Raw genomic sequence first — 13,742 nt, 5'->3', positions numbered from 1 at the left:
GCGCGGGGGCCTCGGGGGCGGCGGTGGTGGAGGGGACCCCGTCGGGGACATCGTGCTCCGGAGCTCCGCCGCCGCCGCCGCCGCCTTTATGGGGCCGTCGGGCCGCCCCGCCTCCCTCCCCGGGACTGCGCCGTCGGGGCAGGGCGGGCGGGCACGGAGAGGCTGGAAGGGAGGGCAGGGAGGGGAAGGGAGGGCAGGGCAGGAGGGAGGCCGGGCAGGTGGGGAGGGAGGCAGGCGGGGAGGCCGGGAGGGAGGCCGGGAGGCAGGGGGGGAGGCCCGGCCTCGCCGCTGTCCGCGGTGCTGGAGGCGCCCCCGCCGCTGTTCGCGGTGCTGAAGGAGCGGGGCCGGGACCGGGACCGGGGGGGGGGGGCGTCGGAGCCTGCCCCCGGTACCGGCCGTCGGTGCCCGAAGGGGCAGCCCCGCGATGCCGGTGCCGCCAGGGCTGCGGGCGGCGGGGGGGGGCGGCGGAGGCACGGCGGGACCCTCACCTGCGGCTGCCGCAGGACCGGGGGCGCCCGAGGGGTGGGGGCACCCTGCCGGCACCCCGCGCCCCTCGCCGCCTCCTTTCTGCAGCGAGCCCGGACGGGAGGCTCCCGGCACAGCCCCGGATCTTATCCGAAAGTGAATTTCTCGTCCCGAGGGCTCGAAAACGGGGCCGAAACGCGGCGCCCAAGGCTGCCGAGAGACACAGCGGCTGCCCACGCCCGCGGCACCCCCGGGGCAGGGTCCGCCGGGCGGCGGGGCGGCCGCCGTGCCCCGACGGCGGGGCTGCCGGCGGGGCGGCGCGGGGCGGGCGGAGGGGCCAGGGCCGGGGGGGGCGGCGGCGGGGCGGGCCGGCCCCGGGGGAGGAGGAGGAGGAGCCGGCGGGGCCGGGCCGCCTCGCCGCGGGGGCGCCGCGCAGTGCCAAGCGGCGGCCGGACGGCCCCGCGCGGCCGGTGCGGGGCCGGGGCCATGGCGCTGGAGCGGGCGCTGCTGGCGGCTCGGCAGGGCGACGTGGAGGCGCTGCGGGGGCTGCGGGCGGCCGGGCTGCTTCGGCCGGGGCTGCGGGACGCTCTCGGAGCCTCCCCCGCGCACCACGCCGCCCGCGCCGGCCGCCTCGCCTGCCTCCGCTACCTGGCGGCCGAGGCCGCGCTGCGCGGCGATGCGCGGGCGCGCAACGGGGCCACGCCGGCCCACGACGCCGCCGCCACCGGCAACCTCGCCTGTCTGCAGTGGCTGCTCACGCAGGGGGGCTGCGGCGTGCAGGTGCGAGAGGGTCGCGGGGACGGGGAGGGGGCGCGGGGCTCGACGGAGCGGGCGCGGAGGGGTGCCGGGATGGGAGCGCGGCCCCGGGGGGGCGGCCTGGCCGCTGCCTCCTTCTCCTTCTCTTCCTCCTCCTCCTCCTCCTCTTCAGCACCTCCGGCCGTGGAGAGGCTCCCGGCGGGGTCTTGGGCAGACTGGAAGCGCCCGGGGGTGTTTTGGCACACCCCAGAGCCCACCGCGGTGCCCCGCTCGGCTGAGGCACCCCACGCCTCCACCGCGGCTCCCAGGGCTCCAGATCCTGCACCAAGGGGCAGCAAGGGCCCCAGAGCATCTGCGCTGTGCCCCGTGGAGAGGGGGGGGTCATAGCCAGGGCCTGGCTGGGGTGAGGAGCACCAGGATTGTTTCCGGCTGCGTAGGTCTGGTGCAAGAGGTGGTGGCCATGGGGAGAAGGTCACAGACAGGCTTTGCTGAGGGTGTGTGGCCACCCATAGCCACATGGCCACCCACAGCAGCGCTGGAGCCTCCCATGGGCTCTGCCTTTCCCAAGCTACCTGGTGGTGGGGGGCTCAGGAGGGTGCAGGCACCCAGCAGCACCTTGTGCCGGGCCCTGACCCTGTGCTGGGTGGGAGCCGCTGGCACAGCCACCCCCAGGGCAGCCACCCAGCTGGGACAGGAGGGCTGGCACGCTCCGGACAAAGCCCACGCAGACCCGAGGAGGGCACGGAGGTTCAGGTGGAAGCTGCGCCCCAGGGTGCCGGCCCCTTCCCAGGGGTTACACAACCAGAGCAAGCCCCGGGGCAGATAAGCAGCTTGCCGGGGGCTGGCAGAGAGGTAACAGCATGTGACGTGGAGGAGGAGGAGGAGGGGTGGGAGAGGCGATTAAGCAGGAAGGACGGGTTCAGCACGGTTCGGTGCCGGCCTGGCCCAGGGCCAGCTCTGCATCCCGTGGAGCCAGGAGGGGAGCCGGGCCGCCGGCAGCACAGCGAGCCCCCGCGGCAGGGAGAACAAGCAGGGCTTTGTGCACCACCGGCAGCCAACGAGGCCCCGCAGCCGGGCTGGTGCGCTGCTGCTGGGGCCCGTGGGGACCTGGCATGGACCGGGCATGCTTACAGCCCCCATCTCCTCTCCCCTGTTGCCCAGGGCCATCCCCTCATGCCCTGCAGGGCTGCCCGTGCTCGGTACAGACGGAGCTTCCCCAGCCCCACACTCAAACCCTTGCTGCAGGCTCTGGGCAGCCCGTGCTCCCGGGTGCCAAGGCCTCTCCCTTCCTCCCGCAGGACACAGACAACTCCGGTGCCACTATCCTACACCTCGCAGCCCGATTCGGTCACCACGAGGTGATCGACTGGCTCCTCCGCTTCGGAGGCAGCGACCCCACGGCAGCCACGGACACGGGAGCGCTGCCGGTCCACTACGCTGCGGCCAAAGGGGATTTCCCCTCCCTGCAACTTCTCCTAGGACACTGCCCAAGGTAACAGCCCCTGCAGCTAAGGGGCACAGGGGCCGAGCTGATGGCACGCTGACCGGCAGCCCCTTGAGCTTCCATGCAAGGTGCCAGCACTGGGCACCAGCCACTTGGAGATGTGGCCATCTCCATCCCCCTTGCATCACGGCTCCAAGGGCAACACGGCAGCGTTATCACCTCGGGAAGGCAGCTGTGCCTTCTTTATCACCCGGAGAGAAAGGGCGAGGAGGAGCGCAGCGAGCACTGACAGAAATATAGCTGCCCACCAGGAGCAGCGCGCAGCAGGGTTTGTTCGTGGCGCTCTTGGCGCGGGGTGATAACACAGCCGCCTTTGTCTGCCCGCCGTTATGTAAATGGATTAGGCTGCCGGGGGAGCAGAGGCTGCTCCCTGCACCAGAGCCGACCTTCCCCGCTGCCTCCAGGAGCTCAGGGCCACGGCACCACCGTGGTGCAGCACTGCTCGGCCGGCACCGCCACCCCTGGGGTCAGCCCCCCCTGTGTGGCCGCCCCCCGACGTGCCCTGGGGACACGGCACAGCTGCCACGGGGCACAGAGTGCCAAGCCACCCCGGGCCTCACCGAGTGATTATGTGGCCCCTAATCTCATTTCCCACGGTGGGCAGAGGCTGCTATAAATAACCAGGGCCCTGGCCGAGGGGGAGGCCGTGGGGACGCTGCCCCACCACGCCGTGCCCAGGAGGTGCAGGGACCACGGGTGTCAGGGGTACAGAGGGGTGGTGGGACCCCCTCAGGCTGCCTGTGCCCCCATTTTCACCCCCTTCCCCAGGTGCCACATGGTCCTGCAGCAGCTCCCATTCCCACAGAGCCATCCCACCAGCAGATCCCACCAGCAGAACCCATTGCAGCCCCCAGCAGCCAGCCCCCCACCCACCTACCCCACTGCAAGCAGCCTCCCCAGCCTGGCCACCCTGGCTCTTTATCTCCTTGCCCCAGGTGTGCTGGCTCAGGGGGGCACCTGTGCTGCCCCCACACCCAGACGGATTCACCCTCCCCATCCCAGGGCCCAGCTCCCTCACAGCCTTGGTTCCTGCTCAGTCCCTGCATCGTCGCCCCCGCAGCACGCGTGGCGGCAGCCCTTTCCCATTGAATTTCATGTTCCTGCTGGGGTTACTCTGCTGCCATCGCCCGCCTCCCACCGCCAAGGTGGCCCCTGAATTATTTACTGCTCGCCCTGCGCTCGGGCCCTGCGGCTTGCAGGAGGCTCTGTTACAGCTGTGAAACTCAATCCTGGGGCGCTGCGGGACGTGGCCGCAGCTCGGGCAGGAGGGCGCGTGCCAGGCTCTGCAGCCAGCACCAGCAGCGAGGCCACAGAGTCCCCGGCACCTCTGCTGCTGGCTCGGCTGTGCCGTGGTGTCCGCAGCAGCTGGTGGCGAGGTGGGCGGCCAGCGCAGGGTCGTGGCCATCTGGCAAAGCGTTCACCCACTGCGCCGAGCGCCTGGCTCCCAGCCAGTGCTCACCCGAGTGGATTAACCCCTCCCCATAACTGGGAAACAGCAATTATGGATTGAAAATGCACCCGCTGCACCCACACCACCGCCGTGCGTGGCTCTGCTGTGCCCCAGCCAGCCCCCAGCCCTGTCCCTGGTCCCCGTCTCCAGTGCGGTGCACGGAAAGCTGGCGTCCTGCAGCACGGCACAGCGCAGAGCCCGCGCTGGCCGCCACCCGTCTCACGGTTACAGGGATCAATTATTAAGGGCCCGCGATCTCTGCGATAACAGAGCGGAGTATTTATTGCACTTCCTTTTTTAAATATTCAACAGGTTTTTATGGCGCACTTCAAAACCAGCTTCCTGCATGGCGAAGGGCGTGCAGTGTGGGATGCAGGATTTAGGGAGCGGGATTTGGGATATGGGACGCAGGGTGCAGGATGTAGGACGTGGGATGCATGGCTCAGGATGTGGCCACGGGGGTGCCAAGGCCTGGGGGACAGCAGTGCCCGGCAGCGTGGCTCCTGGGGAGCAGCGAGGCTGGGCAGTGCCAACGTGCAGTTCCACCCTTCCCCACCGGCTGCTGGTGCCTAAGCTGCTTACTTAAAAATACTGCTAGATTGCAGTGTCCAAAAACAGCCGGAGGAATGCGATTAGCCCGAGCTTATTGACTTAATGACCTCCCGCGGCAGCCGCTGTGTCTGAGCGGGGCCGTGGCGTGGACGTCCCCCAGCCCATATTGCCCAGCAGCTGGTGCTGCCTGCCCTGTGCCCTGCATGCCCCCCAGGCCCTGTGACACACGTGGTCCTGGTGTCCCTGCACCCACATGGTCCCCGTATCCCACACATCCCCTGCGCCCGGTGTGCCCCTGTGCCCTCATATCCCCGTGTCCTCCGTGCCCCCGTACCCACGTCCCCCGTGTCCCCGGTTCCCTGTGCTCCCACCCGATGTGGGCTGCGGGTGCCCAGCGCTGTGCTCTGCTTGCAGCACTCTCAGTGCCCAGACCAAGACCGGTGCCACCCCTCTGTACCTCGCCTGCCAGGAGGGCCACCTCGAGATCATCCAGTACTTGGTGAAGGACTGCGGGGCTGACCCCCACGTGCGCGCCAATGACGGCATGACCCCACTGCACGCCGCAGCCCAGATGGGCCACAACACCGTCATCGTCTGGCTGGTAAGTGCTGCCTGGGCTCGGCACGGCACGGCACGGCGTGATGGCCCTGCTCATCTGCCACCTCCGCAGATGAGCTTCACGACGGTGAGCCTGTCAGAGCGGGATGACGACGGGGCCACAGCCATGCACTTCGCCGCCAGCCGCGGCCACGCCAAGGTGCTGAGCTGGCTCCTGTTGCACGGGGGCGAGATCACGGCAGACGGCTGGGGCGGCACGCCACTGCACGATGCCGCTGAGAACGGCGAGCTGGAGGTTGGTGCTGCTGGCCGAGGGTGCTGGTGGGGAGGGGTGGCGGCACAGCATCAAGCCTGCCACACTCCCCCCCCTCTCCCCAGTGCTGCCAGATCCTGGTGGTGAACGGTGCCGACCTCAGCATCCGCGACCAGGATGGCTACACGGCAGCCGACCTCGCCGACTACAACGGCCACAGCCACTGCGCCAAGTACCTGCGCACCGTGGAGAACATGGTACGGTGGCACCCTGCCGCATCGAGGCACAGAGTGCGGGGGGATTGTGGTGGGCACGCAGGGCCCGGGTGCTGCTGCCCACCCCCTGATCGCTCGGCTGTGCCGGCAGAGCGTGGAGCACCGCGTGCTGTCGCGAGACCCCTCAGCAGACGGGGAGTGCCGGCAGCCCGACTCGGGCATGTCGTCGCCCAACACCACGGCGTCGGCGCCCCAGGCACGCTTCGAGGTGGGCTCCCCCGCCAGCACCCTCTCCAACTACGACTCCTGCAACTCCAGCCAGTCGAGCACCGGAGAGAAGAGGGGTGGCCCCCACGGCGCCCCCACAGCCCGTGAGTGATGGGGCAGGGAGCTGGGGGGGGGACACACAGGGTGAGCACAGCTGTGACCCCCCCCTCCACTCTCTGCAGGGGTCCCCGAGCCCGCGCTGACGGACATGCAGGCGTACATGGACATGCTGAACCCCGAAACGCGGCCACGCGGCAGGGGGTCAGCAAGTGAGGGCCCCCCACCGCCGCCCCCCAGCTTCCCCCCACCGCCACCCCCACCTGCCACCCGCCCGCCCCCGCCGCCCCCCGGCTACCCCGCGCCTGCCCCCCCTGCCTCCCCCGACACCGCCGACATCTATGTGCGGGCCAAGAACAACCTGCGGCACGTGGAGAGCCAGGCGCTGCGCAGAGAGGTACGGGACCCCCACGCTCCCTGGCCACGAGCACAGGGGGGCTGCCTGGGGGGGGCACAACTCCGGGCACCCATGTCCCGTGGGCACTCAGCACCAGTGGCAGCGCCTGCCACAGCAGCAGGGGTACGGCGAGCTGGGGCCGGTGATGCCCCCGCCACCAAACGGCAGCGGCTCAGCGTGCCAGCGCCGTGTGGGTGGCGTGCGCTGTGCTCACGTGGTGCCAGTGGTGCCACCGGCACAGTGCCCCGGGCGAGCTGGGCGTGGGCGGCTGCGTGGAGGCGTGGGGTGCAGGCAGCAGCTGTAACCCGAGTGCCCGGCTCCGGTGTCACCTGCGCCGCGGGTGTCGGGTGGCAGTGCCGGCGCTGCCAGGAGCTGAGAGGGCTCAGCTGGGACGCACAGGTAAGAGGGGCGCAGCTGCCTGGGGCAGGGGGGGCACCGGGTGTGGGGGGTTTGGGGTCCGCCTCGACCCCAGCCATGGGCCCTACTACCCGGCCGGGGACAGCCTGGTGCCCGGCCACGGCGGCAGGCATGGGCACACAGCAGCAGAGCCCAGCGCTGCGGGGGTCCGGGGCACGCAGGATGGGGTCTTGGCAGAGCAGCGTGTGCCAGGCCTGTGCTGGGCTTGGGCTCCGTGTTGTTGGTTAGCACACACAGGGCTAACGAGCGGCCCTGCCCTGGGCTGCCCACGGCAGGTGTGGGTGCGTGTGAGCTCAAGCACCATCGGTGCCAAGCTGTGTGGGCACCCGGTGCCGTGAGGCCGGGCGGCACCAACCTCGCACCCACCCGTGGGGCCGGGGCTGGGGCTGCTGCAGCCGGAGCCAGGCTTGGCGCGGTGCCCGGCGGCTGTCGGAGCAGGAAGCGCCAGGCTGGCACTTGTTGACTTAGCTGGGGCTGCCAGTGGCGTGCAGTGCCCCGGCTCACCATGCAAATGCCTTGGGCGGAGGTGGCACAAGGAGAAATGCAAATAGTGGGGCCCTGGGCGCAGGGAGCGGGGCACGGGGCTGTGCCACAGCGGCGGGACCCCTGCGGCGCGGCCGCTCCACGGCACGACCCGCAAAGCCCCGGAGGTATGCACTGGGGTGAGCCGAGGCCGTGCTGCCGCGGGTCTTACTGCCTTAATAGCGACATTTACAGCCGGGTCCGCGGCAGGGCTCCGGCCCCGTGGGGATAAGCTCAAGCTCCCAGCTAATCCATGGGGCCGGGAGGCAGCGCTGCCGTTCCCAGGGGGTTATCCCAGGGGAGGCTCAGCCTCGGGCTCCCAGGCACAGGCCACGGGGTCGCGGTGCCAGGCACTGTCGGGGGCCGCAGCCACCCCCTCGCTCAGCCCATATCCCCCCAAGGCACGCACCACGGCCACGCCGCAGCCCTGCCCGCTCAGCTGCGCTCCCCGTTGCAGCTAGCGTCACGCGAGGGCAGCCCCGAGGGCCTGCGCCGGGCCGACTCCACGAGGCGGTCGAGGAACTTCAGCAAGCAGCCGAGCACGGGCGATTACTATAAGCACCTGGGGCCCAGCGCGGCGGAGCTGCCCGGCCCCCGCAGGATGGCACACAGTGAGGAGGTGAGCCCGGGCCCCGGCGCCGCGGGCAGCGCGGTGGCACTGGCTCCGTGTGACGCCCGCCCGTGCTCTTTCAGGCCTCTCCCCTCTCCGCGGACACCATGCACAACGGGGGCCCGGCAGAGACCAAGCCTGGCGCCGAGCTGCCGCCCCCGCCGCCGCCCCCGCCGCTGCCCGAAACCGCCTGCCCGCCGCCACCGCCGCCACCGCCGCCAGCTGAGGCCCCCACCGGGCCCCGCCGCTCCTCCTCCTCCACGGGAAGTAAGTCAGGGGTCCTGGGGGGCGCGGGGGGCCAGGGCCCGGCAGCGGGCACAGCGCCTGCCCCAGCCACGTGGCGGTGCCGGGCTGGACGTGCCCTAGCACCGGGCGCCTTCGTGCTTCTCCTGTCCCTGTGCTCCGGCTCCTCGGGGCGCAGCTCCTGACAGCCTCTCTGTCCTTCTCTCCTCCGGTCTCGGCGCGGGGGCTCCCACGCCTGCCCGCCCCCACTTGCTCTCACTGCTGGCTGCTTCTCTTCTCTCTTGTCTTGTGATGGCCAAATCCTTCCTCTGCTACACGCGCTGTGCCGCCTCTCTGCTTCTCCCCCTAGAAGGAAAGGCTTTGAGACAGATGAAGAGTAAGTACCGCGCCTCGTTACTCTTTGGTGGTCAGGTAGTGCCCGCGGGGACGGAGCGCCTGCAGCCCAGAGCAGGGCGCCTCGATGGCAGGGCCAGATCCCAGCAGCTTTCCCCAGCACCAACCCATCCTGCGGCCAGGCCACGAGCATGGTGCTGGGGGAGCGCTGTCAGCACCCCTGCCAGTGACACGGGGCTGTCCCGCAGGATGGCCGAGGTGGCCGCAGTCACGACGGTGCCCATCCCTCGCCAACGTGCCCCAGGCTGTGAGGCCAACGTGCCGCTCGGTGCCAAGCAGGAGCCCTGAGCTCCGGCACGGCTCCGCCTGAGGCAGGAGCAGAGCGTGGGGCCGCTGCTGCTGCCCGGGCAGGGCTGGCAGGGCCCCGTGCCCCCCGTGGCCCCACGGCCCCATGCACAGAGCGCCTTTGTTCGCGCTCAGCCGGCCGGCATTACCTCGCCACGTGAGCGCACCGGCCGCTCCCCCGCTGCTGATTGCAGCTCGCGGGGTGGCGGCCGCTCAGCCCCCGCTTTATTAGCGCCGGCTCCCAGGGGCTGGGGTCTCAGTGGCACTGGATGGCATTGCGAGCGCCCGGCCGGGCCCTCCGCACCGACAGGCGACCGGCCCTTGCTGCGGCGCGGCCGAGGGGGCGAGCGCAGGGCGGTGGGGAAGGGGCTCGGGCGCGGCGCGGCACCATGGGCCTTTAGGGACGCACGCATGGCTGGCACGGACGGTGGGTGCTCACGGGGCAGGGTGCTGGAGCCCTGGCTGCGGCTCAGGGCTGGTGGGTGCCTTGCTACCGGGACACCGTGGGGGGCTGCAGGGGGCCAGGAGCTCTGCGGGGCAGCACGGGGCTGTCCTGCTGCAATGGGGCTGCAGCCAGCCGCGGTCCTGTCCCTGTGGACACGGCAAGTCGCTGTCACAGCGTGGTGCCGGGCTCACGGGTGGAGGTTGCCTGTCTGCCCTGGGGAGCTGGGTGCCAGGGTGGGGTCTGGTGGGGTCCCAAGGGCTCCTGGGTGTGGGGGGCTGTTGGCCGGCCCCCTGTCACCCCCGTGGTCTGCAGTCTGCTGGGGAAGCAGGGGGCCGGCAGCAGCGGGGCCCTTACTGCCCCCCCTGCCTTTCTCCGCCAGGCACCAAGTCGTTCAACATGATGTCCCCCACCGGCGACAACTCGGAGCTCCTGGCCGAGATCAAGGCTGGGAAGAGCCTGAAGCCAACGCCACAAAGCAAAGGCTTCACCACTGTCTTCTCCGGCAGTGGCCAGGCCGGGGCCAATGTAGGTGGTGGAGTTGGGGGGGGGGATGGTGGGGGGTCCCTGAGCCCTGCGGGACCTGGGGGGAGCACAGCGGGCACCCACTCTCCCTTCCTCCCTTCCTCCACAGGCCGAGTCGCCGCTATCCTCCCCGTCGCCCACCAGGACGCCCACCCCGCCGGCCACCCCCGAGGCCGTGGGGCTGCCGCGCTGCGTGGCGGGGGGCTCGCCGGAGCCGGTGCTCAACGGCAGCTCGCCGGTGCCAGGGCCGGGGGCCGGGGGCCCGCCAGACGCGGAGGCGCTGGTGCCGAGCCACGACGAGCAGGGCCGGCCCATCCCCGAGTGGAAGCGGCAGGTGATGGTGCGCAAGCTGCAGCTCCGCATGCAGGAGGAAGAGGAGCAGCGGCGCAAGGTAGGGGGGGACCCTCTGCGGGGCTCCGTGTGCTGTGCGTGCGGTGAGAGCGGCGTGGGCATGGCCCGGCAGCCCAGGACCCGTCTTGTGTCATCTCCTCCGGCTCCCTGCTGCGCCCGGATGGCCCCAGCCCCGCTGCACGCGTGCTGTGGGTGCTGCGTACCCTGCCCGGCTGCAGAGCCCTTCCCAGAGCGCTCGTCCCGTGTGGCCACCGGTGGTGCGAGGCGTGCGCGGTCCTGGCTCCCTGCTGGACCCCGGTGCTGGGGGGTTGGCACGTGCAGGGCTGCGGGGCGCGTCCTCAGGAGCTGTTTTGCCCTTTTTCCTGCCCTAGCTGGAGCCTGGGAGCGTCCTACCCCCCCCGTGCTGGCGCTACTCCCCCGCCCACGGGGGCATGCTGGGACCCTTTGGGCAGCTCATGACGGAGGAGGACATTCTCCGCATTGAGAGGCAAATCGAAAACCTGCAGGTGATGCACAAGGTGCAGACAGTGGAGACGGAGCTGGAGCAGCTGGAGGAGGAGCTGCAGCAGCTCCTGCCCCTCCCGGCCACCCTGGCCCCCGAGCGCTTTTCCCTCGACCCCCGGCGCCTGCAGGGCCGTGCCGAGGACCTGCCCGCCTGGTGCAGCAAGACCTCTGCGCTGCTGAGGAGCATGGCCATGCTGCTGGCCGCTCTGGGGGGCCGGGAGAGCCCTGGGGTGGGGGGAGTGGCGAGCAGCGCCGTGCCCCAGAGGTCCCCCCCCAGCGCCCCAGCCGGCACCCAGCAGGATGCCCGGCGTGAGATCCTGCACTGCGGTGTGTCCGTCCGCAGCCTCAAGGCCAACTACGAGGGGCTGGTGGGAGCCCCCGTGCCCCGCAGCAGGGTCACCAAGAGGAAGCGGTCGCTGCCCCCGGGAGCACCCGTGGAGGTCTGCACCCGTGAGCCTGTGCTGGAGGAGGAGTACGGGGACGGGGACGGGGACGGGGACGGGGTGCTGCGGCGCAGCCAGCCAGTGCAGACGGAGCTGAGCTGCCTGCAGGAGCGCATCGACGCGCGGAAGGAGCGCGCCGTCTCCCTCTTCCTGGAGCACTGGAAGAAGTGGGCGCTGGCGGAGGCACCCGGTGCACGCACCCGCGGGGACGAGCGGCTGCGGCAGCTCTGGAGGCAGCGGCAGGCGGTGGGGAGGCTGCTGGCGCGCTGGAGGAGCGTTGCCCACCGGGTGCCTGGGCGGCAGATCCGGCGGCTGAGTCGCGCCGATGTGCTCTACTGGCCCGAGCACTTCTTGCCCCACGTCCGAGGCTCGCCCGTGCCCTACGACAGCCTCTCGCTCGACCTCTTCATGCTGGGCTACTTCCAGCTGCTGGAGATGAACCTGAGCCCCGAGGAGCGCCGCTTCCGACACCTGCTGTGCTACGAGATGTTCGACCGCCTGGGCACCCACAGCTGGGAGTGCATCCGACGCTTCCACCGCGCCGCGCTGGAGCGGGTCGAGGCTGGCCACCGCTGCTGGCTCGACGGCTTCGAGGACCTGAAGCAGGAGTTCTTTGGGGAACCAGTGCCCACGGCAGCAGCGGTGGAGTCAAGTCCTTCGTCCCCCAGGCTGGCACCCGCTGCTGCAGCCCAGGGAGGCAAGGAGCCGGCCCAGCTGGTCTCGGAGCTGGGGGAGTTCAGTGACGAGGACATCTGCCGCTACATCGACCGCAGCTTCTCCTTCTGGAAGGAGAAGGAGGCAGAGATGTTCGATATCTGAGCTGGGTGGGATGCTGTGGCAGCAGCGGGCCCCGGGGCCGTGGTGGTGGCATGGGGCTGGCCGAGCGCACGGCTGGGGCATGCAGCCAGGAGAGGCTCCGGGTGCAGCCGGGGCTGGGCACAGCTCAGCTGCTCTCACGGCAGCAGGACTGCGGGCTGGCTCTGCAGTTTTTTTTTTCGGGTTTTGCTTCGTGCCCTGGGAGCTGGCCCCGGGTGCCCGGACCCCGCGGGGGTTCTGCGGCCAGCTGTGTGTCGAAGTTACTGTGTGCCCCTTGCCGTGGCTGTGTGTTGTGCTGGGGGCACAGCTCCCCCTTGGTGTGCTGTTTGCGGTGCCGGGGTGCCGTGGGCCCCCACGTGTCGGTGCAATAAAGCTGTGTGTGCTGTGAAGGGCTCGGCGCTCCGCACGCTCCTTGGCCGCGTGTGCTCCCCGCACCGGGATAACGCGGGCAGCGAGGGGCAGGGGGTGGCAGGACCCGTCACCGCAGGGCTCTGCCCGGCACCATGCCCACGGCAGCACCGTCGGCACCGTGCCGTGCCGTGTTGTGCGGTGCCGGGGGCGCACCTCACTCCTGCCGGCTGCCCCCACGCTTGTGCTCCCCGTGGCTGGTGGGATGTGGGCCCAGGGGGTGATGTCCACGGGGCTGGGTCGGTCCTGGCCCATGGGGGGCTGCTTTCCAGGAGCCTTTGCCATCCTTCGCTTCCCCAGTGGAGCCCGGCCGGCCACCCCAGGCCCTGCGCTCCCGTGGCTGTCCGTAACGCGGCTGTTTGTTGCAGGAGAAGGAGGAGGAGGCGCGCCTGGCCAGCATGCCGGCCTGGAGGAGGGACATCCTGCGCAAGAAGCTGGAGGAGGAGAGGTGAGCAGGGTGGGCTGGGGGCTGCCTGTGCTGGCCAGCTGCCCCCAGCCCACGCTAACGGCACCTTGTCCCCTTGCTTTCACAGGGAGCAGAAACGGTGAGTGCCGTCTGTCCCCTTCCCTGGCAGGGGGGTGGGCGCGCGGCTGGGCTCAGTGACCCACAGCACCCCGTCCCCTCTGCTGCCGAGCAGGAAAGAGCAAGAGAAGCTGAAGCGAGAGGAGGAGGAGAAGGAGAAGGAGCAGTCAGAAAAGCTAAGGACTCTTGGGTACGATGAGACAAAGCTGGCGCCCTGGCAGCGGCAGATCATCCTCAAGAAGGGGGATATAGCGAAGCACTAGCCCCAGTCCCCGCAGCAGCGTAGCTCCCCCGCGCGCTGCACATGGCTCTTCGTGGCGGGAGGAGGCCGGCGGGGCCCCCGCGGGCCCTGCAGCAGCCGTGCCGTGCCCCGGCACCCTCCTCCCGCCGCCAACGGCCCCGGCGCTCCCGCCTCGCCTGTCCCGGAGGAGCGCCCGCTGCCACTGCCCCGGGCGCCCGTAGCCCCGTCCCGCTGCCACCCTCCTGCTGCCACCCTGCGCACGCTGCTCTTCGCAGAGCGAGCTCCGTGGCCCCGGGCAGCCAGGCTGCCCGGGCGGCTGCTGCAGCTCCCTTGGGCTGCCGGCTCCGCTCCTTCCCCTCCCAGCTCCGGAGCCGCCAGAGGGAGACTTGCAGCTCAACGTCTGCCCCGGACCCTCCGCGTTTCGGCGATTAAAACGTTAAATCCCCTCCTGCAGTGCCCCGCGCTTTCCTGGGGCTGCCCTCACCGCCCGGTCCCTGCTGCCCTCCTCCCGTGGGGCTGCGCTGTGCCGCCCGTGGTGCCAGCAC

At 70.8% G+C, this 13,742-nt stretch overlaps 1 protein-coding gene across 1 annotated transcript; it reads left to right on the top strand.

Annotated features, from left to right (window-relative positions):
- Positions 1-951: 951 nt before the first annotated feature.
- Positions 952-12,028, top strand: ESPN (espin; the record flags this gene model as incomplete). The annotated part of the gene is made up of 13 exons (XM_084300060.1): positions 952-1,245; positions 2,520-2,713; positions 5,142-5,328; positions 5,398-5,580; positions 5,664-5,795; positions 5,905-6,124; positions 6,203-6,474; positions 7,871-8,032; positions 8,107-8,290; positions 8,616-8,642; positions 9,769-9,914; positions 10,021-10,302; positions 10,634-12,028. The coding sequence occupies 13 exons, from the start codon at positions 952-954 to the stop codon at positions 12,026-12,028; spliced, it is 3,678 nt and encodes a 1,225-aa protein (XP_084156186.1).
- Between the last annotated feature and the right edge of the window lie 1,714 nt (positions 12,029-13,742).

The sequence above is a fragment of the Netta rufina genome, assembly GCF_964035555.1.
Source record: "Netta rufina genome assembly, chromosome: 22".
Classification (NCBI taxonomy): Eukaryota; Metazoa; Chordata; class Aves; order Anseriformes; family Anatidae; genus Netta; species Netta rufina.
Note: the sequence above shows the minus strand (reverse complement) of the source record. Positions and strands in the feature narration are given on the sequence as shown.